Raw genomic sequence first — 26,357 nt, forward strand, 5'->3', positions numbered from 1 at the left:
ATGAAGAATTTCTCCATCCACACAAAAACCCTAATTCTTGTCTTATAAATGAATCCAGCTAAGAAGATATTTTCTATCATTTTAGTGACTGACCATCCTCTTCCCTCTATGCCCTCTTATTTGCACTGAACGCACCAGCAGCACTCCTGCTAACAAGGTCACACTCTTGATCTGCAGACAAGGATAATATCTTCATTGGAAGTCTCATTTTATTTGTAATCCTTGTATTCACCCACAGTTTTCCTTTAGAGTGATAATTTTGAGGGGGGATTTAGATTAATGAGGAAAAGGTAGAATATCTAAAATGTAATTACTTTTAGCTATCGTTTATTGCTATATTTGTGGGAGTCAGGAACACAATGCTCTTGTACATTAAAGCTCTTCTTCATTTTCTCCCATGAACCAACCACTCACTGAGGGACATGTTCGTTTGGTTGTTCTGATAAGTTGACAGTGGGAAAAAGACATAATGTTCACTACTTCTCTTTTCCTTTCTGCAGTCCCAAGTGACATCGCTCATGCTGTTCCAGAGGGTCTCAAATCTGCAGGGATGATGGGAGATGAATTGGAGGAGGCTGCCATCACTGTTTTGCTAGAGGAAAGGATCTATGCTAATTCTTCTCCAGACAAAAAGAGACAGTCCTGCATGTATCCAAATGGTGTAGGGTGAGGCTAAGGATTTGAACCTAGTACAATTATCTCCAGACTATGTAAACACATTACTGTATAGTCTGCAAAATAGACTAAGTGGCAGGATAATGTCAGTTGTTTGATGTCTGTGGACTTTAGCTGTTTACATTTAAGAGAAACACTACCCCCACAAAAGGAATTCATACTACTTCCCATTTAAAATAGCAAACCCTTTCAAAACATCTAACAGGGGAAAACATGTACTTCAAAAATATTTTTTTTTCCTTTTCTTCTTTCAAATGTCCAAGATATAAGTTCACTGGAAGATCTCTATTCACGTAAGGTGCCTCTACCTAATTTTTAATGATTTCCCCTTCTCTGCAAAACTAAGGCCACCACATTTAGTAGAGCACGCGCACACACACGCACACACACCACAGGGTTGCATAGTACTTTTAGAAGGCTGGCGTGATGGCTAGGGGGAAGGGAAGTAAAGAATTCTGCTTGTTACTGTCTAGTTTTACAGGGTTGAATCTAGATCAAACCCTCAATAAGCAGGATCTACTCCTCAGATTTGCAAAGCTACCCATACTACTCGCTATCCTACATGTACAAGCTTGCACAGATTTTAAGGTCATTCGGAGAGGGCTTTGTCTCTGCCTCATCATCATCACATATTCGGCTGCACACCACAGAACTCCCCACCACAGGCAGTTATGTTGGCCCACTCTGTAGTCGCCTTTTGCCAGCAGGCAAAGACACAGGCCTCCAGTCTTTATATAGCAGAAGAGTATTTTAATAGGGCATTCTATACTCTGATATTATATTTTGTATGTGTTATTAACTGTTTAAAACATTTTTTTTAAAAAAACTTTTATTGTAAGATTTGTAGAGATGGTAATATACAATAAAGTCATTGTAGATGATTTGCAAAGATGCAAATCAATTTCAGTGAATAATGAATTACAGATAACAATAAAAATAGCAATGGGTATAATAATACAAGAAAAGGTAAGATATGACATAGGTTCCTTGTCAAGTATATTATCAAGGATTCAAAGGTTTGGAAGAGAATATATCATTCCACTTCCACAAATATTATATGACTGTCTACCTAGTGTTTTTTAATGTTTGCTTTAACTATATTTTGTTCCAGTTGTGTACAGTAAGATGTCTTGGTCCATACTGGAATAAAATAAAGTAATACCTATTCAAATCCCCACTTACCATGAACCTTCTTTGTGAACTTGGGCTAATCAGTTTGAATAACTTCCCCAGGCTTTTATGCAGACAGACTAATTTCTGCCATCTTAAATTTGCTGGGGGAAAGGTAGGAAACTAAATATTACCCTTAAAATGCATATTAGTCTAAGCATTAAAAAACAAACTATTATTAAAATGTAATTTAAAAGGGCCAAGTTGTTATCTGTTGCCAGGAAAAGATTCTTACTTGGCACATGCCAAGTGACTGTTTCACACACATTTACCAAACAGTGATTTTTAAAACTATCATAAAAAGTAAAACAATTCAGTTTTCAATTCTTAACAGTATGTCAAAACAAGTAACTTAAAAATAAAGTATCATCTCATGATCCACAAGTTAAAGAAAATCCTGAATCACTTTCCAAAGCTGTTTGTGTGTGCATGAGAGAGAGAGATTAAGAAGGTTGGAGAAAACATGTCACATGTTTGCAATTTAAGTCTAAATCATGGGCAATGGTAACACTACAAGAGGCACAAAAGTCAGTAGCAACAACTTCAGAGCTTTTCAAAGCTTGTTGTTAACTGTTGCCAAGTTGAATTCAACTTATGATGACCCCAATTAATGAGACCTCCAAGGCATCCTATTGTCAACAAACCTGCTCAGGTCTTGCAGACTCAGGCCCATGGTCTCTTGACTGAGTCTATCCATCTGCAATGTGGTTTTCCTTTTTTCCTACTGCATTCTACGTTACCAAGCATTAGTGTCTTTTCTACTGAGGCATGTCTTCTCATATGTCCAATGTATGACAGTCTCCGTTTAATGATATTGCTTTACAGGGAGAGTTCAGGCTTGATTTGCTCATGGATCCCTTTATTTATCTTTTAGCAGTCCACAGTATCCATAGAACTCTTCCCCAGCATGCAATTTCAAATGAGTTGATTTTTTTCCCCTACCAGCTTCCTTCACTGTCCAGCTTTCACAACCATATATAGAAAATGGAAATATGATGGCATGGACAATCCTAATTTTAGTATGGAATCATTTATCTTTACAGTTCAGGTTCCTGTCTAGACCCTTCAGAGTGGCCCTTCCAAATCCTAGTCTTCTGATTTCTTCAGTGCAGTCTGCATCCTGAATATGGTTGAGACAAGGTAGGGAAAATCTTTAACTATTTCACTGTCTTCATTTAAAGTTATGTAAATCCTCTGTGGTCATTATTTTTGTTCTCTTAATGTTCAACTGTAAACCTCCCGTTTGCACTTGCTTCCTGGAAACTGAGAACTGCTTCTTTACAAATTGTTCATTTTAAAATAAGTTTTATTACAGTATGGGCACCTACTTCGTATAGCAATTGGTATAGAAATCAGGAAGTTTCCCATTTCGCTTTTCTTGGATGTTCCTATTTATAAGTGAATACAGTATCTTTTATTTCATTCTGTATAGGCATTATCCAGATTGTCATTGCTCTTTTGTCACAAATTTGGCAAAATGACCAATAGGTTTACAGAAAATGAAAGAAAGAAGCTGTGTCAGCAAGTCAATAAGATGTCAGCAAGTCCATTTTGACTGAAATTACCCATGGTAGAATATTCAGCAAGACTGTGATGGCTCCATAAATGTGGCTGCTGCTCAGTATGTGCAGGATACACACTGCATAGCTACAGGCAGCTAATATGAGAAGGCTTCACAACTGCTTCTACCTATGAGGCAAACAGTGCCTCAATGGATACAGGTGCACTTGGAATTAGTGATGTCAGAGGGACATCACAGCTGGTTATCCATCCCAGCCTTCCTGAACATCTCATAAGGAAGAAATCAAACTCGCCTCCCCATAACCAATTAATCTATGTAGGTAGTCCTGGTGCCTGCCTCTTCCTTATTTCCCTCAAGCTACGTAAGAAAGAAAAATCTATACTGTAACATCAACTATGCTGTATTGGCCTTCTTTCTAATTGGAACTTACAGAAAAAAGTAAGACTATAGTTTTTTTTGTGGGTTTTTCGGGCTCTGTGGACATATTCTAGATGGGTTTATTCCTGACATTTCGCCAGCATCTGTGGCTAGCATCTTTAGATGCTGGCGAAACCTCAGGAATAAACTCGTCTAGTCCGAAAAACTCACAAAAAGTTATGGATGCCGGCCATGAAAGCCTTCGATGCCACAATAGTAAGCCTGATGTTGTGTTTGATAAAACTGGGGCACAGAAACGAAAGCAAAAAATTCAAAGACACCTAATGCTGATTATAATGAAGTACACATAATACTAAGAATGAGACACAACTCCCAAAAAGCTGGACCCAAACTGTATGCAAGAAATAAATAAATAAATAAATAAATGTTATATACTGACATTAGACTATTTGCAAGCAATAAAGACAAATCCTAAATATGCAAGGCAGGAGGGTGAGGGTAGAATCTAGATATACTGGTCACAAAAACACATTAGTATTAGAATAAGCCATCATGTTACATGAACAGCAACTACTTATACTTTATACAGACCCTTGTTGCTCTATAATTGCCACCAGATTATTTGTCTTGATAGTGCTTGTAATGCTCCATTCAAAGCATCAGATTAAATCATGACCATTAGATTATAGACTGTTCAGCAGCAGTCTGAGAACAGTCCCTATGTGCAAGTGTGCTTGCGATTTCCAGTGGAAGGGTGCAGAATGTTTTTAATCCTTCTAGGATTGGCTGCAAACCAACAAAGGTCGTCTATTTTAAAGAAAAGGTCTCTAGAGATTACTAGTTATACAGCCTAACAGCCAACATTATACAGGATTCTTTTACCCTCTGTAGCAAAGTACACAAACCCCATAGATAGATTTTATTACGATCAACTGATCAAACATCAACAAACAACAATCAACATACAATAGTTAATCATTAAAATTTCACTTGTAAAATTATATTAAAATATAATACAAACACCATAGTGTGCAGGGGCTAAAATACACATGTATTTTGCCAGATGTACTCACAGTGAATGGAGCCAACATAGCACAGTGGTTTGAGCATCAGACTACAACTTGAGGCCAGGGTTTGAATCCCTGCTCTGCCATAGAAATCCACTGGGAGACCTTGGGCAAGTCACACACTCTGGCGGGTTACAGACCGCCGCTTTGCGGCGGTCTGCCGCCACCGCCACTTGCTCCGTGCGGGAGCCGCAGTAGCCACACCGCGCGGCTCCCGCACGGACCGAAAAAGAAGCTCCAAAATGGAGCTTCTTTAAGCGGCACCTCTATGACGTTGCGAGGTGCCAGGGGTGGACTTGCGACGTCATAGACGCCGTGACACGTGCGGACGCACAGCGTCCGATACGTAAATATAGCGGTGGCCGTGTGGAACGGCCGCCGCCATATTGTACGTACAGAATACGTACTAGGGTTAGGGGGATGTGGAAGCACCGCCCCTTCCTAACCCTAGTACGTATTCATTACGTAGTAAATGGCGGTGTGTAACCCGCCTCAGAGACTCAGAAAATGTTGTGATAAGTTCACCCTAGTGTCACCAAAAGTTGGGGAAAGGATGTGAAGACACAAAACACACATTCACAGTGGAAATCTGCCAATGATTGTCTATGCACACAAAGAAGGATCGTGTTTTATTATCATATATTATGACAGTTTTTGTATGAAGTTGCAATTTCTGTAAAGGAGAATAGTTTTCTGACTAGTGGCCTTGGGAAAGACTCACATAACTCCCCTTTTTATTTCATGTGATACTTCTAAAATCTGGGCTTGGAGTAAGATCCCCATGGTGCACAGATCTAGGAACAGGTGTTGGGCTTCTCTGCTAGCAAGCCCTGCTTTTGAGATTTATTGGGTGTGTAGTAGAGAGCCCAGCAGGTGTAGGAAGCTTAACTAAGATGATGCAAGTTTCACAGTACAGTTTCAAGAACTGAAATAGAGGAGACAAAGCAGATGCACAAAATAACCAAAACTATTTCACATATTTGTCAAACACGAGGAAATATGCAAGATGTTGTTCCGAAAGTAACACCAGTAAACCATAGGTTTTAATACTGACACAACCATTGACTAAGCATACCATACAGTCATCAAAGGGCTCCTTTCAAAATAGTATCTTGAAAATCAAATAAAAAGTAATAGTAAATAAAAATTATGTAAGCAATGATACAGATACTTCTGTTCTCAGCAAAGACTCAGTATTCATCTTGCAGAGATAAAACACGAAATACATTAATGCATAATAGGAAAATGAATATATTTTGATCTATCAATGGCCACTTTTTGGACTTGGCTGATTTCTAGGCACTCAAAAAGCTAAATATTTTTACAATGTTGTTATTTGAAGAAAAAGGTACTTAACAAAACAGCTCTCCTACTGCAGAAGTTATTATGCTCTACTGTACTTCCTGTGCTAAATGACTGAACAAATGTGTAGTATTGCTAAAATGAATTAATTCAAAGTAACTATTATTCTAGTTTTGGACAGACAATCATCAACACAGATTAGAATCAGTATTGTATCCATATAATCAAATGAAGGAGTAGTTTTGCATTTACTTTTTGTACAGTTGAACCATTTGTTTTGAGAGTATAAAGTAGTTCAATATCATATAACTCAGTCCTACGCCTTTTTGACTCAGAGGTATGACTGCAAAGCTTAGAAACATTTAGTTCTAATCACATAACAGTAAATTCTATCCAGTAGAAAGAAATGTGTAAAAAACTGAAAGGCTTTTTTAGAAACTTGAGTTATACAGAAAGAAAGAAAAATCATAAGATCAGTGTAAAAAACAACAGTTGTTTCAGACTGGGGACTGAACATGGATCCCACTTTTAATTTCTGTGTACTATGTCTGTTTTCTGTCTCAACCAATTTCTCCACATCTATCCCTATCCCAAAAATGAATGAATAAAGGTTATGCCACTGGTGCAATATTTCAGACTAGCTCCACTACATAGTCTGGGATCTAACCTACTTGTTAAATATCACTGGAAAAACAATTTCCATAGGGGAAAAAATGTTATGTAAAACACAACATTCCTTATGTTATTCAACATGGAAGACCAACTAAGGCGGGTTATACACCGCCATTAAAGTATGCGCAGAGCGCGTACTAGGGTTAGGGAGGTGCAGTGCTTCCGCACCTCCCTAATACGCGCTCTGCGCGTAAAAAATGACGGTGGCCGTTCCAGACGGCCGCCGCCATTTTTACGTAGCGGACGCTGTGCTTCCGCACGTGTCGTGGTGGCTATGATGACAGGAGTGCGCCAGTGGCTCTTCGTGGCGTCATAGCCGCGCCGCAAGAAGGAGCTCCATTTTGGAGCTCCTTTTTTGCTCCGCAAGGGAGTCATGCGGTTTGGCTGCTGCAACTCCGTCGTGGAGCAAACAGCAGCGCCGGGAGACCGCTGCAAAGCGGCGGTATGTAACCCACCTAAGATGCTACTTCAGACATGTGTATATCATATGCTTCAGGTAATCCGCACTACAGACTCTACAAGTAAGCACATTGCCAAAACAGAGTGGACAGATCAACCATAGCTTTAGCTTTTTAGACATACTAATAGACTGCCTCACATGTATTGGTCTGGATCACATCCTTCTTCAACACAAAGGGCAATGAATTTCAAAAGGTGCCTAGAACATAAAACTAATGAATCAGGAAATCAGAACAAGCTTTGGCATCCAAGTCTCCAGCTGTGCAATGAGTATATATAAATAGGAGGTGAGAGACAGACAGACATGATCTTCAATGACTTGAGTCGGGTGGCTCCAGCAGAAATTAGGAAGAACTTTACATCATCACCCTTATATTAAACTTGTACAGTAATAATGGCATCTATATGCGATGTTTACTTATAGCTTTTAACTGTTTTAAACAGAATGTTTCAGACCTGGAAACATTCCAACAGCCCTGTAAGTAGGCCAAAATTTGCAAACCATGTTGCAAAGGCTGAGAAGACCAAGTAAGTTTGTGGCTCTGAGATTTGAACCAGATACTCACTAGCCCACACTCTGAATTATTACAATGGGTCTCTGTAATTAGCAACACAAGCAACAGTTTTGAAGTAGAGCAATGAAGGATAAGAAAAGCTCTCACATGGAAAACAAGCCATTCATTCTAGCAAGAGTTCTAACAACAAAGGGGTATACTTTTAAATGTTTACATGCCTCCAACAGAGAACGCAAATACTATTTTTTTCTGAGTTATAAGTTGAATAGAATGTAGAAAGTTGTTAAAGTCACTAAAAAGCATAGTAACAATGGGGATAACAAAAGATAACTGTGTCAGTCATACAAATTTTAATTGGCAAGACAGTATTAGAAAGTCATGTTCTTTTGAGTGAGAAGTAACAGACTTACTGACAGAAATAAAATATTCGAAGAATAATTTGTTAATTGTAATATGCTAAGATGGTCAAGGAAGTAAATGCTGTTAACTTATCGTGTCAATGCTGCACAATGTTTCAGTCAACAACTCTTTCAATAAACTAAATTTGAAATTACTCTGCTTTATACTATACAACATTCTGAAGTCTAGACACTGCTCATTAAAATATGCACAAAGCTGATTTTCTAAAGGGATCCATAAACAGAACCCTCAGCAACTCTCATATCTGCACAAATCTTTCTTTTAGGCTGCAATCCTACTACTGGCTTATCCTGGAAGTAAATCTTGCTGAACTCAGGAAGAATTTACTTCTGAGTAGACATAAACACATCATCTTTATTTCTTCATATTAATAATTACCAAATGCTTCTTTGATATATTGGTAACAAGCACCACACAACCAAATACACTTTTGGAAAAACTGCATCATCACGAGCCCAAGCAGTTTTCTCTTTGAGGAACATGTTACACTACAACACACAAGAGTCAAATGCTGAGAGTGGAAAGCTGAAAGAATCAACTGTCCCAGCCTGTTCCTCAACAAGAACAGACAGCAAGCACTGCAAAAACATAAAGGTTAAAAGAAAATGTTTATGTTAGCTCAAGGTAAGGAAAATACATTTCACAGACAAACAGTAATCTTAAGCAAGAGAATTATGCTCTATCAAGTAGAATTAAGCAAAAACAACAAAGAATTCCATAGCACATTACAGTCATAAACCTATTGTGAAAGAACACTTAAATTAAGAGAAAGGTTTTTTGAGTGCGTTTTTTTAATTGCAGTCTAGAGCTTACTGTACTGGTATGATGCTCCTTAAGCCCAGGATAACATCCCAGCACTAATAAAGCCAGCTCAAGCAGTGACTAATGACCACTAATCCCCATATCTGTTTAATGATCTCTCCTTTCTCCGTTTATCAGACTTGTCACCTCACTTGCCATAGGAGGAAAAAACTCTTAGAAGATCAAATCAAAAATGATGGCAAAGAAAGCTTTTGGCTATAAATTCAAGCAAGGACTTGTGAGTTAGTATACATAAAAGACCATAGAGAAAAGAGATTCATCTTGGTGAATGTGAGCTTCATTCAACTTTAAGGAGCATTCAAAAGAAAAGGAATGAAAAGTCCCTGAGCTGGTGACTGAAGGAGGAAAAAAGTTTCAGGTTTAACCCATTCACCTGTCCTGTTCCCACTGCAAAGTAACCCCTGTCTGCTGCTTTCTTTCCCATTCAGCACATGGGATGGAGCTCATTTTCCTCTCTAGGCTGTTCTCTTGTCACCTCTGGTCAAGGGAACAGGTTTCATGGGACTGTAACAATCTTTTTTTTGCAGTTAAATTGAACTATTTAACACATGTGCCATGCTGCCAGACCAAGCCAGCAAACATGATTATTTTGCAGGAAACAGAGAGCATATAAACTGTTTACAGAGATATCCACTGTTTCGCTGCACTACAGTGAACAGTCTCAAGCAAGACCACTTTAGATTCTTTCAGAGTTATTACAGTCTAAATCTAAAATCCACTTTGCAAATGGTGGGTTTGAGTACAGGCTTCAACTTGTGAAAGTTAAGACAAGGAGGAACCCATCTGGATAGATGAAGGCGGGATTATTAAAAATAAAAGAAATAAACCAGGAACATGCCTGCCTTAGGACTGTAAATCTATGCACACTGAGTGCTGTAGGCTTACTTAATACCAAGTAAACATGCATAATAAATATGCCCTGCATGTATGTTGAGCTACAAAAATCAAAGTGGTAGAATTCAAAGGTATAGCCCTGTTAGTCTGTAGAATCAGTATGCAGAGAGAGCTTCCAGCATCTTCGAGACTAACTGAAAGAAAGAAGTTGGCAGCACGAGCTTTCACAGATTTAAGCTGACTTTAATGCATGGAGAAAGCAGACTTAAGTCTAGCAAAGCTCATGCTTTCAGTTAGTCTCAAAGGTGCTAAATGCTCTCTCTCAACACACAAAACAACAACAACAACAACAAAGTAACTCTGGGAATACTAACTCTGCCTCAACGTCCCAGGCATTCCAATGAAAGTTTGCCCCAAGCAAATCCCTTTAGGAGCCAATGGTTCACTTACCTGGAAAAGAACATCAAGGGCTTCAATTGGACTGTACTGAACAATGGGACAATACGCTCTCCAGAAAATTCAGGGGGGGGGGCAACAACTCCAAATCTGTTCCCCACTAGCAAACCAAGTCATATAGTGAAGAAACGACTGGCTGTCACCTCCCCCTCCCCACACCTTAAAACTCTCCCTAAGCAGAAGACAGCTATTTAGTTCCTACAGTTGAAAGAAAGTAGCTTCCTGCAGGTTCTCTATGATCTATTTTAATTATAGTTCTTGGATGCATCAAACAAGTCCTAATAGACCCTTTGATGCCATCTAGGCTGGCTGCTACAAGCAAGGAGGACAAATGGGGGGGGTGGGGGGGGACTGCTTATACAAGATCAAGTCTACTCTGTTCCCATACAGGGCAACCAATAAAACATGCACATTTTCTGACCATTCTGTGGGGCAAGAGCCCTGGATGCATCCAACTGGGGCCCAGAATGCCTCCTCGTCCCTCTGACTGAAGAGGACTCTCCAATGCTGAGAGCATCTGTGGCCTTGGTGCTATGGTCCCCAAACCCCTGCTTCCCCCCCCCCCCCCCCAGACTTAAGTCGACTTTCTCTCATGCATTTAAGTAGGCTTAAATCTGCTACATGGCTGGGGAGGGGACAGGGGAGGGAGAGGTAACTTCATCAAAACACACTGAAAAGCATTTGGAGAGGCATAAGCCATGGAGGCGTGAATGGAAGAGAGTGCCAGGAAGCAAAAGAATTGCCAAGCATCCCTCCCTGCTGGACAGACTTGAAGATGTGTGCCTTCAAGTTGCCTCTCCGCTTATGGGTTTCACAGGGTTTGCTTGGGCCAGAGATACTTAGAACCTGGTTTGGCCAGTAACTTCTTCTGAACCACAGCCTAAAGCGCCTGGGATTTGTGGGCGGTCTCCCCTCCAAGTTCTAACCAGAGCAGGCCCTGCTTAGCATCCGGTGCCTTGAGGGGGACCCAGGCCCAGCCTGAGGGAGAGCCCCTCGCAGGGAAGGGAAGGGAAGGGAAGGGGCCCGAGTTCTGGGAGGCTCTCCCATTGTCTGTCTGCCGCGGAGGGTGCAAAGGCAGCCAGGCTTCATTCATTCCGCGTGGAAGTCATCCAGGGACCGGGAGGAGGGCTTGGGCTCGGGGTTTTTTGCAGGGACCCTTTTCAACTGGGGGGCGGGGGGGGGTCCAAGAGGCCACTGAGGGACAGAGGAAACATGTTGGGAAGAGTGGTTAAAGTGAGAGAGAGAGAGAGAGAGAGAGAGAGAGAAAGGATTACCTGCGGAGAGGCAAATGAAGAGCAAGCCAAGGAGAGAGGAGGCGAGAGCCAGCTCTGGGCTGCTCATGGTCTCCAGGTGGAGCCTGTCGGGAGGCTCATGCCCAAAGGCAGGCAGGCAGGCAGGGAGGGAGGGAAGGGGAGGCAGGGCAGGGACCCCCCAAATGCCTCCAAGGCTCCTCTGTTTGTAAATCCACAGCAGAAGAAGACGAAGAAGAAGAGGCCAAGGCGATGGCGGTAGCAGCGGTGTCCTAAATCCCAAGTTGAGCCCAGGCGAAGACAACTATCCAGGATCAGCAGCAGCAGCAGCAGCAGCCCAGGGGCGCCTCAGCCCGAAGGGGGCTCCTTGGCTGGACCATCCTCCTCCTCCGAGAGCCAGGCCGGGAGAAGAGAGCAGGAGGAGGGAAGGGGAGGAGGAGGAGGAGGACTGGCTTTGGTTTCAGCCAGAGAGGGAGGGAGGGAGGGAGGGAAGGAGGGAGGTCGCCTGCCTGAGTTGCCTCAAGTGCCTCCTCCTCTTCCTCGCCAAAACTCCTGGGAAGCAGAGGAGGAGGAGGAGGAGGGGGCTGGAGGGGCTGCTGGCCCAGGAGAGCCAAGGAGGGCGGAGGCAGAGGGGCAGCCAGCCCGGGTCCCATCACTTGAGGCGCCGGCTCCAGGGCTTCCAATGCCTCCTCCTCCTCCTCTTCTGCCCCTTCCCCCAGCAGCACAAAAGCCAAGTGTGTGAGGGAATGAGGGGGAGGGAAAGGCCAGCCCCCCCTCAGAGGGAAGCAAGCCCCCGAAGTTTCTGGCCAGAAAGGCGCGCTCTGCTGCCCCGGAGGCGCCTCAGGACACCTTCAAGCCCTGGTTCCCCAGACTCTGCTCCCTCAGGGAGGTTGGACTTCAGCTCCCAAAAGGGGGCACCGTTTGGGGACCACTGCCTCAAAGAAAGAAAGCCAGCAGCCAAGAAAGCCCTCTTCCCCCCGTCTTCATTTGTTTTTATTTTATGTTGAGGCACAGAGCGACTGGAGCTGTGGGTCCGAAGGAGGCCCCCTTTGGGCCCCCCTGGCCAACAAAGAGCCCCTGCTGGGTGGGAAGCTCTGGGGGGGGGGGGAGATCCACTGAAGGCGGAGCACACCATTCCGAGGGCATCTTCACTTCCACACACACATATACACACCCCCAAATCCAAATGGAGCTTCCCACCGGAGGACTTCAAACAATCCGCCCGGGGAACCCACTCATTGTAACCCTTTGGCTTCTGCTGCTAAAAGCAAGAGCCAGGCTCAGCTAGGAAGACAAAGAGGGAGGGAGGGAGGCCTTACTACTGGAGGGGGATTGGGGGAGCTGAGGTGGAAGGTTGTAGAGCCATCCAAATGATGATGATGATGATTGTTGCAGCACTTTCTCACTAATGCAATAGCACAACTTATTTGCTCTTTCAAGAAAAGTAATTGCATTCCCAACTGAGCCTTGGCAGGATGAAGTGCCTGGTTCCAACCAAACTCTGCAGCTCGGATCTCAAAGTGGTGACCCCAAAGTGTAACTTCTCCAAGCTCTCCTCCTCCTCCTCCCTCTTTGCAGATGGGGAAATGAAAGAAAAAGGGATTGAGTAAACCTGTTATTCTGTTGCCTCTCAAAAACACAGCCAAGAAAAGATGGTCTTAAGCACAAGGAATCCTTTGGATTTGTCTCCCTAATGCCTGATGGAAAGAGGCAGGAACAAGTTGAGTCTTGTGAACAACAGATATTGTGTGTGTGTGTGTATGTGTGTGCCAGTGCAGCAGCTATTTATTTTGGCAGCTTTCCAGACCACTGAATCATAGAAGCGTAGAGTTTGATGGGATCCCAGGGCCATCCAGTCCAACCCCCCTGCCATGCAGGAACTCACAATCAAAGCACCCCTGCTAAGGATAAGAGAAAGCAGGGTCAGCAATCCTATTAGACAGGGTGACAGAGTGCAAGGGGAGGGCATGTCCTCCAAAGCTAGGATGGCTTCCACCCCTGCTTTGCAGAAATCCCAGGACCACCCATTCCTATACTATCCCTTCTCCAGAGCCAGGCATTAAGGGTAGAGCATCTGGGGTGCTTGTGCCACCATAAGCAAGAAGTGGCAATGGTGTGAAGAGACTCTGACAACAGGAAAACCTGGCTGCTTCTAGTATTGAGCTAAGCCATGTTTCCTCCCTTAGCTTGAAGTCTGAAACAAGCATATTACTTTCCCTCCATTGTATGTTCTAGAGCAAATCCCAGTGGGCTGTGAACCTGAAATTCAACTTTCTGCTACTCATCCAGACAACTTATTCCTGCAGGTTTTTGCTTGGCTGTGAGACAGCTCTGAAGCTCTGGTGAGAAAACCAACAAAACCTCCTGCAGAGAGCCCTTTTAGGCCCACTTCCAAAGCTGACCAGTTCTCTCTTCATTGGTAATACAGTTCTATCACACCATCTTTGCTCCAAGGCAATAGTGACTGAGTGACCAACCCCCTCTTTTAGCCTGGTTCATGGGTGATGCAGTTATCATTTCTTTAAACAAGAAAAGAAAATAATAATTGCTTGGTTATTTCTCATTCCAGTTACAACCCCATTTTAGATCCCATCACACTGCTGATGTTACTTTATCTCCTATCTGGTTTAAGTGGGTATATTGTAGGTTTGTTGCTGACATGGCCAGACATAAATCTGACAATTCACAACAGAATGGAGATTGGGCACTGCATTGTTGAGGAGGAGAGGATGTTTTATTTTGCCCATACAGCAGAAGAAAAGTATGTTTTATCCCACAGGCCAAAACCTTGTGAAATGTGAAATGATTGATTAAAAAAAAAAAAAGAATGCAACCGTAATACTAACTACATTGTGCATTGGCAAGATGCATATTTTGAGGCATGGAATCACAAGCCTTGGTAACATCACAATGAACACCAGTAAGGCTTATTCCTAACAAAGTATATAAAGAACTGCAACCTCAAACTGGGCACAACACCAGTAAGAAAAGGTAGGAGTGCTACTGCATCACCTTTATTATCAATAAAATCAGGTTTACTTGTTCCAAGCACTACATAATTAAATGTTAGTTTATAATTATATCACATAAGCATCAAGACCATGCTTATACCCACAGAGGTTGCATATAATTGCAGCCTTTTTGGCATTGAGACCACTTTCCAACAGTGGGCGAGACCAAGGACATGAGGTGGGACTGAAGGCAGAGGCCTTCCCCTGGAACTGAGAGTATGTGACTTGCCCATGATCATTCAATGGGTTTCTATGGTCAAGTGAGGATTTGAAACCTGGTTTCCAGAGCCTAGTTTAACACTCAAACCATTGCACTACACTGGGTCTGAAATACAGAAGACCAATTTATGTCTCCTGTAGCTGAAGACTCCTGAAAAAGGAGGCACTCTTTTCTCTCTCCATATGCTTAACCCTACCTCAGCACAGTCATTATTAAACAACACATGATAGCCTTAGGGTTGCCCTAAGTTGGAAACAACTTGAAAGCACACACCTCCATCACCAATCTAACAAACATTTCCATCACAGCTTCTGAACAGTATCCTGGTTGCTCAGCCTTGTAACCTAATGGTCTTAATGCCAGACTGGTCTGCCAGAAGATCAATGTTGCCTATGATTTAGGTTCAGATCCTGGGTAAAGATTGCCTAGCCACTGTTATTCACAAAATGATGACCTTGAGATAGGATTGTTGTAATTTGCTCTGTGCAGCAATTACTAATTCAGATGGATTATTACATACATATTCCACATGTGTCAAGTGATTTTACTCTGGCTGTCAGTCTACTAGCAGTTTAGGTTTACAGTGTTGGTACTAGAATACAAAAGCATATACAGCACAAGACCCAGTTATCTCAGCTGATACTCCACTGTATCAGTTTCCTCTAAGCTTCTAAATTCTCCAAGGGACACACTGTTATCTGTATGGCAGCTCAAATATTGACATTTGGTGGTGACCGCTTTATGGAATTTTCTTCTCTCTGATACAAAAGACATCAATCCTGGCATGTTGACTACATCCTTTTACCTTGACTGAGCCTCTGTCATTAAATGTTTTGAACTCTGTCATACATTGTTGTACTATCTGTTTGCTTCATGGGGTTACTGTTAAAAAGCTTTATGATCTCTGTAAATTAGAAGTCATACAGAAACATTTATAATAAACTTTAAAAATAATGACCAATTCAAAACCCATTGACTCCAATGGGACTAAACTGTTTTAGTCCCATTGTCAATGGGAATACAATGTAATCTGGACCCAACCTGCTTGTTTATAGCTAAACAAAGCCTTTACATATCCCAGGAGGATAATACAAAACAACAGACATGCAGCCCAAAGGTGCTACCCATGGTAGAATTGTATCTTAGTTCAATTCAATACATTTAAATCAGCAAGACTGTATAGGTTCTAAGATAAGTGTGTTCCTTAGGACCTATCCAAGGATAAAGGTATGATATAAAATAATAAATAAACAAACAAATAAGATTGGTGTGTATATCAAACACACAAAGGAAATTTCTCTGGCTTTTCCTATGCAAATACATGTACTTTAAAGTTAAATATTTTGAACTTTGAAGAAAAAGAATTTACTGGACAAAATAATTTCTTTCACAATATGAAAAGTAAATGTCTGTTTTGAGCCAGCATGGTGTACTCATTTGAGTATTGGACTATGTCTTTGGAGAATAGGACTTGAATCCTACTTGGCCATGGAAACCCACTGAGTAACATTGGGCAAATCACATTCTCTTGTACTCTGAGAAGGACAAAGACAAAACTCCTCTGAACAAATCATGCCAAGAAAATCCCCCTGACAGGGTTCCTTTAGGTTCTCCATTCGTTTTGCCATGTCCTTCCTCTGAACTATAGCCTATAGCACCTGATATTTTTTGACACTCTCCCATTTATGTATTAACCACAGCTGACCTTGCTTAGCTTCCAAGATCAGATTTTTTGATAAAATTACCAGATTGGTAGATGAAAGGAATGCTGTAGACATAGCATGTCTGGATTTCAGCAAGGCCTTTGACAAGATTCCCCATGACATTCTTGCAAACAAGCTAGTAAAATGTGGGTTAGCACTTTATCACACAGGGATAATCAGGGGTTTAAAGTGTCATTATCCAGTGAAAACTGCATGATTGCAGTGAAGATTTTCACATGACATTGCGATTAAACAGGATTTATCCTAGCAATAACCAGGTACTAACCAGCAACATTCACATGGAAGTGAAGGCGTGTCATAAGGATGGAGCACACGTGTTTTCTTCTGCCCCAGAGAATAGGACCTAGAACAATGGATGCAAGCTACAGGAAAAGAGAGTCCACCTTAACATTAGGAAGAACTTCCTGACAGTAAGAGCTGTTCAACAATGGAATATGCTCCCTCTAAGAATGGTGGAGTCTCCTGCTTTGGAGGTCTTTGAACAGAGGCTCAACGGCCATCTGTCAGGTGAGCTTTGATTGTGAGTTCCTGCATGGTAGAAGGTTGGACTGGATGGCCCTTGTGGTTTCTTCCAACTCTATGGAGATTATCACATGAGTGATGGGACATTGTCCCCTCCCTGTCCTGTCCTGTCTGCCTGATTGTGGAAAGGACTTTCACACATGACCTGAACTTGAACCAGCAAGGAAGCACAAGTAAGAGTGATCACGCAAATCACTTTCACACTGCACCAGCTGAAAAGTGCTTTCAGCAGTCAGCTAAAAGTGCTTTCAGCTGTCATTTGCAGTCTTTTGTATTAACAGAAAAACCCATTAATACCATGATGTCTGAAAGTGCTTTCAGCCATTGCCATTGTCATGGTATTAACTGCAATGGCTGAAAGCACTTTTCAGCCAGCTGCAGTGTGAAAGTGATTTGCGCAATCGCTGTCACTCAGGTTATGGATGGGATAAAGATGGGGGAGCGATCTTGTGATAATCTCCTATGATTCAATGATTCTATAATCAAATAGGATCTGGTGCCTTTAAGGTATTAGGCCAGCTGAATATCAGGTTACCCAGATGCAAAAGTGAATGCTCTTAGTCATCTGGTATCCTTTGGGTTCTGGTATCCAGGGAGATATCCAGGATTTTAGGAAGGGGGGGGGTCCAGACTAAGTGCCACCATTATAATGGGGCTTGGGTGCCAGGGACGTAGCCAAGGGGGGGTCCTTGGGGTCTGGACCCCCCCTTCCATTAGAAAAATGAATGGTGCGTGCTGCTGCGCCACCGCACCCAAGCCCCATTATAATGGAGCACTTAGTCTGGACTCCCCCCCCTTCCTAAAATCCTGGCTACATCCCTGTGGGCGCAGTGGTGCAGCAGCACATGCCATTTGTTTTTCTAATGGAAGGGGGGGTCTGAACCCTTCAGACCCCTCTTGGCTACGTCCCTGTGGTATCTGTGAGGACTTATTGTACCAGTACAAAACACACAGTAAAAAAAAAATGTAGGTGGGATGATGAAGTCTTTCATTTATAATAATTAACCTCAGAAAAAAAGATATTTTCATAATTTTAAAATAAAAGTAGCTGGAATGTTATCTATACAATATTGTTTTTCATTTAGAAGAGAGTGTAACAGATTCAGATCCCACTTTAAACTAGTTTATATTTTAAAATATAATTAGGCGGGACTCCTATACAAACTGTAAGGTTCAGCAAGTCTTTACACTGGGTGAGCATGCATGGTCCTGCACTTTTACTATGACTTGGGTTCACACTTAATTTGGATTCCTGCAGACATTCACTTAGAAGCAAGCACCACTGAAGACAGTGATGTTTACTTTTGAGTAAATTTACAGAGTTCAGTAAAATCAGTTCAGTTAAGGTGCCGCCATGTGGCATACTGTTTTGAGCATTAGACCTTGGGCAAGTCACACACTCTCAGCCTCAAAGGACAGCAATGGCAAACACCCTCTGAAGAAACTTGCCAAGAAAACACTGTGGTAGGGTTGCCATAAGTCAGAAATAACTTGAAGGCATACAACACACACACACACACACACACACATAGGAACATTACTCTTCATTAACTTGCATGGATTTCAAATGGAGCATAACTCTTAATAACACTATGGACTCATCTCAATGTATTTAGTTTCTTAAATTCCAGTTTGAACAACATCTGGCACATTTTTAATGTTATTTTATTTTTATGCACACTATATCTTACTCTGAAGGTGCCAGATTTACCACCCATGTAGTTGATGACTCAAATCTAAAACCATTAAGAACAGTTCATGCACCCAGCCACACATACCTGGTGTGTGACTAACCCAGAGGCAGTCATTATAACATTACTAGAATTGCTACACACTGCAGACTACACATCATGACCTCCTAATTCTTTCATCACCCTTTTCAGCTAATTACTAGATTCCACAGCAAAATTTTATAGCTCCAAAAGACCAGTTCTTTAAGGGCTGGTCCAGATGGGGGGGTTCCCACGCTTTAGATTTGGCACTGTACTGCACACCTCAATGCAGAGGAATATTTGGTTAATGGCATGTACATGTTCCCATAGTGGTGAAAGCCAATTTTAAAAAAATGCATCTGCAGAACTCTGATTGTCATAATGCAAAAATAATAATAATAATTTATTTCTGTGACCCATTGCTGAATCACCTTCTAACTGAACATGTATCTTTTAAAAATATATTGAATTTGTATCCAATTCACATTCACATCTTACCTGCTTGTTTCTAAAAGCTTTAAAATATCTAGCCCCCCATCCCTTTGTTTATTTGCATCACACTCTCTACTGCTTGAAAATTCCAGTAATTCCAAACCAAAATAATAGCAGATGATTCTTATCATAATATGGAAATGTTTTTGTGACTCAGAATATCATAAGTGGATAAATTTCTTGCCTTTCAAGTACTGTATAACAGATTTGCAACTCATATTAAAACATAAGCAATATGAGGTGTGTAGTTTTCTAACAAAACATGTACTTTCTTGTATTGCTTTTTTTCTAACTTGTTTGCTAATTCATACAAAATGCTGAAAATTAATGTATATGTATACTAGATTTGGAGACAGCATGGTGTAGTGGTTTGATTTCTGGATTACAACTCTGCAGGTCAAGGGTCTAATCCTCACTCAGCCATGGAAACCCATGTGTTGACCTTGAGCAAGTCACATTCTCTCAGCCTTAGAGGAATGCAAAAGCAAACCTCTGAACAAATCTTGTCATGCTAGGCTAGCTTTAGGGTTTAGGTAAGTAAGGACTGACTTGAATGTATGTAACAACATTAGTAAACTAGGTGCACATGTTAAAATACATGTCTCCTAATCTCTCTCTCTCTCTCTCTCTCTCTCATGTTTTTCTTCTCATATAGAGTTTTCTCAGACTGCTGGTTATAACCCAGTCTGACAATTAATTACTTCTTGCAAAACTGTTCTATTTTCAGCTGACAAGTTTAGACACACACCCTTCCACACTGGATGAAACCACCACCTACTATATGATGGGAGAATATTCCTGTTAGTAACTGCACAACCTTTATTGAGATTCCAATATAAAATTCATACAAACATGCAGCACCATGACCTCTGAGTCAATGGCAGCTTTTGGGGGGATTTCCAAGTGTGTTTTGTTTTTTTAATTGCTGAGATGGCTAAATTGGACACTGCTGTCCTTTGAAATACATACAGAAATACATAGAAAAGATTACATTTATATGACACTATATAATATATAATAGTCATCTAACATCTTTTCTTTCCCCTTTTTTCCTTTCCCTCCCTCCCTTCCTTCCTTCCTTTATTTTTGTTTGGAAAAAAAACATTTTGAGTAATGGTACTTAGGAAAGGATATTCTTTTTTCCCTTATGGGTTTAAACAATGTGGTTGCAAAGGCATGCCATGGCTGCAACTCTATTGGAAGAGGGGGAAACATACCAGAAGATGACACATGAGCATGAGAATTGGTTGGTGGAAAAAGTGTTTATCCCTTTCTTTCAGTGCAATTTTTTAGTTTTAACCACCTTTTCTTTTAATCTTGCTACTCCAGATTTTTTGGACTTCATCTCCCAGAATTCCAGAATGTGAGCCATGGTGGCTAGGACTTCTGGGAAATGAAGTCTAAAACACCTGGAAAACCAAAGTTTGGGAACCACTGATTCAGGAGAAAGAAAGCATTATCAGGTTACATTTGTGTATAATGTACCATTTAACCCTGTAATCCGTAAATTATGAGCTGCTCCTGCTTTCACAGGGACACCCCTCCCACAGCTCCCAACCAATAGAGTTCCAGTGGATTGTATACCCAAAAATCTTCTGAAGTAGCCCACACCTGGATTTATGTTTGGACAGTATCCTAATTCACATAATCAGTACAAAATTATAGTTTTAAAGAACCATGTGAATTGTATTCTTCCATAGTTCTTCAACTAATACTGTTTCCTGGATGGAGTTTGCATGCCATTACTTCGTTATTCTTTAGTATTAGGAACACGTACAAACTGATAATCATGTTTTAATTGTTTTAAAATTAAATAATGCACAACTGATGCATAGCTGAAACATTTTTTAAAAATCCTGGCTCATAAACATTCATGTAACTATGCAATATATGATCAACAACATCATATGTTCTCACAAAAATAGTAAGACCCAATATATCTTCACATCAATGTACACAATTATTTAATGTACTATTGCAAGGCACAGTATAGTGCTGCTCAGTCAAAGGATATGACAACACGTTTCTCCATTTTCCAAGGCATCAAACCACCTTACACAATCTCTATTTCGTTCATTCTGTATAAATTCCCTATCTAGTATCATACCGAAGCTCTTTTACATACTGCTTTCTAAGACTGGAATAAATTGGTTTGAAAGAACCTAGCTGAATCTCCATTTATTATAAGGTAAACACATTTTTCCTCAGAGTTTTATGCCCTAAGGTAGGAGTATACTACCTAGTGCCCTCCACATGTTTGGGTACAGAACTCCAGTGAGTGTGGCCAATGATCAGGGACCAATGAGCATGGTTAGTGGAAAATAGGCTACAGTCTGCAAAATTACTACAGCCTTTGCAGGCAGCCTTACGGATTGTTCATCTTAAATGTACATAAATTTAACCTGAATGACACTTAAGGCTAACTACAACAGATCTCAGTAATAATATATGTGCACGTGTGTGTGTGTGTGTGCGCGCACACACACACACATGTACAGAGACAATCAAGAAAATCTGGCTGATGGATAGGGCCAGAAAGTTTCCCTCTAGCTCCCATATCATACATGTTTCATTACTGTTGAGTTCTGACATATGAAACAAATAACTAAGACAATTGTATGATTCTTATTGGAAATTGCTCATTAAAATTTCCTACTCTGGTCTATATTTTTTATATCTGAGCTATCCCCAAAGGCTCCAGCTGCCATATGCGGCTTTCCAAAGAGTATTAGCGTATCGCCTAGTTGAAGATGCACATTCTTTTTTTCCTTTTTCCCCTTAAAATCAAAATAACAAAAATGGGGAGGATGAACCTTTGAATGACATGCATTCAGCATACACAATAAAATGGAAAAGAGTCTTGCTACACCAGGGTGGGGGAAAGAGAGTAAGTAATTATGCTAGGTACAATGAAGCCTTCAAGAAAGCATTATTTTTCCCCATAGTGTCTGGTTCTGAGACTACATTCATGTCACAAATATATATGGGAAATGAAGAAAAGCTGTCAAAATGATGTGCCTAAAATGTGCCGGAAAAACTAAAGTATATTCACTGTTCAGATATCATGTGTTTAATGTTTCTAAAGACAACCATTTTTAACAGATTTGCAAAGAGTTTCTTTTAATTTAAGAAAAGCTTCTATGCCATTAAAAATAAATGGGATAAAATGATATACTGAACAGTTAACATCTGTCAGCAACAGTCAGCTTCTAGAGATTTTTTAAACAGACCATTAAAATAATTTTTCTGTACCTTATTCACGTAGGGCATTTTCCCTTTTAACTTCACCAGCATTATATATAAGAATATCAATAGGAACACAGAGAAAATTGCAGGTATTAGTTATTATATTAACTGAATTACTGGTCATATTTAAAAAGGCAACCCTTCATGAGCTGAAGAGATGCAAATACTGTATTTATGGCATCAAATACTAGGATGAAAGTTAAATAAGTTATCTATTTGTTTTCCAAATACAATTTACAAAGAAAGCTTTTTTCAGCATAACAAACTTGAAAGGATTGTTGTGTGGCTTTTAAACTCCTCAGGATGAAGTTCAGGAATTGTTGTATTTGGTGTCAAGTCAACTTCAAGTTGTAGTTACCCCTGTGAATTTAACAATCCTCCAAGATCCCTGGTCATCTTTTTACTACTGCCTTCCACTTGTTGTTGAGTATCTTCAGGTCATTCCCAATTTATAGAGACTCTATCATTTACCAAGATACTAATCAGTATGTAGAGAAATCTTGTAGCACTTTTGAAACTAACTGAAAGAAAGAAATTGGCAGCATGAGCTTTCATACAAAAATGGATATAATAGCTGTCAAATGTATGTATTCATCTGTGCCCATTTACTGATGTCAATTGACGTCAAGTTGGCTTCAATGTATGATGTCCATATGAATAAAGAGACATATAAGACAAGCTGCTAAGGTCTTGTAAACTCAAGTACCCCATATGTACCCTGGTTGAGACTATCCACCTGTAATGAAATCTTTCTCTTTTTCCACTGTCTTCAACTTTAACAAGCATTATGGTCTTTTCCAATGAGTTATGCTGTTTCATGATATGTCCAAAGTACAACAGCTTCAGTTTTAAAAGGAAGAAGGGAAAAACCGAACGTGTAAGCACTTTCAGCATTAACTAGTTTTTATTTTAGCATGAGTAGCTGGGCAGCCATTTTTCCTCTTTTTCCTCCTGGAGGGAAGTGACCAGTGGGGTCTCACAGGGCTCTGTCCTGGGCCCAGTGTTATTCAACATCTTTATCAATGACCTGGATGACAGAATTGGGAGCACACTTATCAAATTTGCAGATGACACCAAATTAGGAGGAATAGTTAATACTCCAGAGGACAGGACCAACATTCAAAATGATCTGAATAGACTAGAAAGCTGGGCCAAAGCTAACAAAATGAAATTCAACAGGGAGAAATGTAAGGTACTGCACTTAGGGCAGAAAAATGAAATGCACAGATATAGGATGGGAGACACATTGCTGAATGAAAGTACATGTGAAAGAGATCTAGGAGTCCAAGTAGACCATAAGTTGAACATGAGTCAACAGTGTGATGCGGCAGCTAAAAAGGCCAATGCAATTCTAGGCTGCATCAATAAAAGTATAGTGTCTAGATCAAGAGAAGTAATAGTGCCACTGTATTCTGCTCTGGTCAGGCCCCACCTGGAATATTGTGTCCAGTTCTGGGCACCACAATTCAAAAAGGACATTGAGAAACTGGAGCATGTCCAGAGGAGGGCGACTAAAATGGTGAAAGGTCTGGAAACTTTGCCCTATGAGGAACGACTCAGGGAGCTGGGGATGTTTAGCCTGGAGAAGAGAAGGTTAAGAGGTGATATGATAGCCCTGTTTAAATATTTGAAAGGATGTCACATTGAGGAGGGAGCAAGCTTGTTTTCTGCTGCTCCAGAGAACAGGACCCGGAACAATGGATGCAAGCTACAGGAAAAGAGATTCCACCTCAACATTAGGAAGAACTTCCTGACAGTAAGGGCTGTTCGACAGTGGAACACACTCCCCCGGAGTGTAGTGGAGTCTCCTTCCTTGGAGGTCTTTAAGCAGAGGCTAGATGGCCATCTGTTGGGGATGCTTTGATTTGGATTTCCTGCATGGCAGGGGGTTGGACTGGATGGCCCTTGTGGTCTCTTCCAACCCTATGATTCTATGATTCTATGTGGTGATACACAATGGCATTACAAAGGGGCTATAGGGGAGGTACATACCACCACCAGTTGATACCCCAGAAGAAGGATGACACTCTCCCAAGCGCCCCCTACCTCTTTGTTCTATTCCTCAGTAGAAAGGCATGGGTCAGTGAGAGAGAGGGCAGAGCACCCCCATCTAACTGCTGCATGCCATCTACTTCCAAGTAGAAGGACACAAGGTAGGGGAAGAGAGGACAGAGTGTCACCTCACCTCCTTTCCATGCACCATTTACACACAAGTAAAAAGGCGCAGGGCAATGAGGTGAGGGGGAGCACCATAAGCCTGAAAGTCTCACCTCATACACACCAGGTGAAACCCCAAGTGGGGACACCACTGATGATATGTCTTATATAATGATATATCTTTATATTTAAGGATATTGTTCCTTTATAGTTGCCCTTTGACCTCCAAATTTCTTTAGATTTATTGAAAATTGTCTCAGTTTAGACTAATGGCTGAGCCAAGGTGTTTAAACTGTTTAGCTATTTTGTTGTCTTCATTTGCTATTTTAAAATTATGCAAATTATATGTGGTCATAGTTTTTATTTTCTTAACGTTCATCTGTAATCCTCCTTTTGCACTTTCTTCTTTGACTTTCTTCAATAGACATTCTATATTTTTGTCATTTTCTGCTAGTAATAACATGTGCAAATCTGAAATTGTTGATGTTCTTTACTTCATTTTTGTGGGCACATTCCCACTAGCAAAATAACCTGTGTTCTGATTTGGCTCTGCCTTGCTATGTCAATTGATTCCAAACGGTCCCTCGTTCTCACTATGGAAAGGGATCCTTTGTGGAATCATTTTTTTTTTTTGCATGATTGTTGTCCCCATTTGTTCTGCGTTAAAATCCTGTGCCAGTCCGCCACCCCTTCTTCCTCCTCTGCCTTGTGGGGCCCCTTTGGAGCCCAAGCCCTTCACCTGCATCTTGGAGCCCCTCTGTGGCCCTCCTCCTCTGCTGAACCTGCTCACCCAACCCTTTCAAGGCGGCACTTGTACCCGGGAGCCTGCCTGTGCTCCGGCTGTTGCTGGGAGCCTTCCCAAGCTGCGCGTAAAAAGCAGCGGTGGAAGAGGAGCCCCACAGGCTGTGTCCTGCCCGCTGCTCTGAGCCCGTCAAGGCAGCACTTGTCCCCGGGAGCGTGCTCTGCAGTCTGCGCTCTGGCCGCTGTCAGAAGCCTTCCTAAGCCATGCACAAAAAGCAGTGCTGGCAGAGAAGCCCTATGCTGGCACTGGGTCCCTGGGGGTCTCCTCAGGGGGCTCCCTAATGGAGGAGGAGGAGTCTGGAATTGTTAGTTGGTGGAAGGGACCCGGGAGGAGGAGGAGATGGATGGGGGACACATGTGTTGTTGTTGTTTTTTTAAAAAGAACACTAAAAGTAATGGGAAAATTGACAGAATGGTTCAGCAAGTAGTTGCTTTACCAATCTATTGCTTTCTCGTTTATTTTTTTTAATTAAAAAAATAAAAAGGAAACCAAAAAAGGCAGCCATAGCTGGGACACTCCCCTCTGCCATTTGTCCCTCCCTCAGAAAAGGAATCGATTCTGATCTGGCGTTCCCACTGTTAGGAATCACGTCAGAACCAATTCTTCTCAAAAGAACCTCAAAATAACTGCTACCATAAAACCCTTTTTGAGTTTGCTCTGCTTTATTCCCACTGAAATTAATCCAATGAGGATCAGAATCGATTTCCAGTGGGAACTAGGGACATATACATAAATCAGAATTCGGAGCTAACTGTAGTGGAAACGACCCCTGTGCCTCCTTCCTCTGAGCCTAATCCTGCTTTCCATAAATTGTGGAATGACCCCATTGCCAGCTGGAAACTATTCTGTCTTGATAGTGTCAGAGTATAGATTACCCATCAGGACAATCACATATTGAAACATACCCATTTCTTTAAGAATAATTTGTA

General features: G+C 41.3%; 1 protein-coding gene across 6 annotated transcripts in view; it reads right to left on the reverse strand.

Annotated features, from left to right (window-relative positions):
- LOC149319683 (roundabout homolog 1) overlaps positions 1–26,357 on the reverse strand; it is a 764,680-nt gene that overhangs the window by 329,846 nt on the left and 408,477 nt on the right. The window contains exon 1 of one of the 6 annotated variants that reach the window (XM_089512202.1): positions 11,567–11,649. The exons of the other annotated variants lie outside the window; for them this stretch is intronic. Within the exon in view, the coding sequence (XP_089368328.1) occupies positions 11,567–11,633 (67 nt within the window). The 5' untranslated portion in view covers positions 11,634–11,649. Of the gene's footprint in view, positions 1–11,566; positions 11,650–26,357 lie in introns of those variants that run through there. 6 annotated transcript variants of the gene reach the window in all.

This window comes from Sceloporus occidentalis, unplaced genomic scaffold (genome assembly GCF_023333645.1).
Source record: "Sceloporus occidentalis isolate IW3139 unplaced genomic scaffold, rSceOcc1.0.p SCAF_2, whole genome shotgun sequence".
NCBI lineage: Eukaryota > Metazoa > Chordata > Lepidosauria > Squamata > Phrynosomatidae > Sceloporus > Sceloporus occidentalis.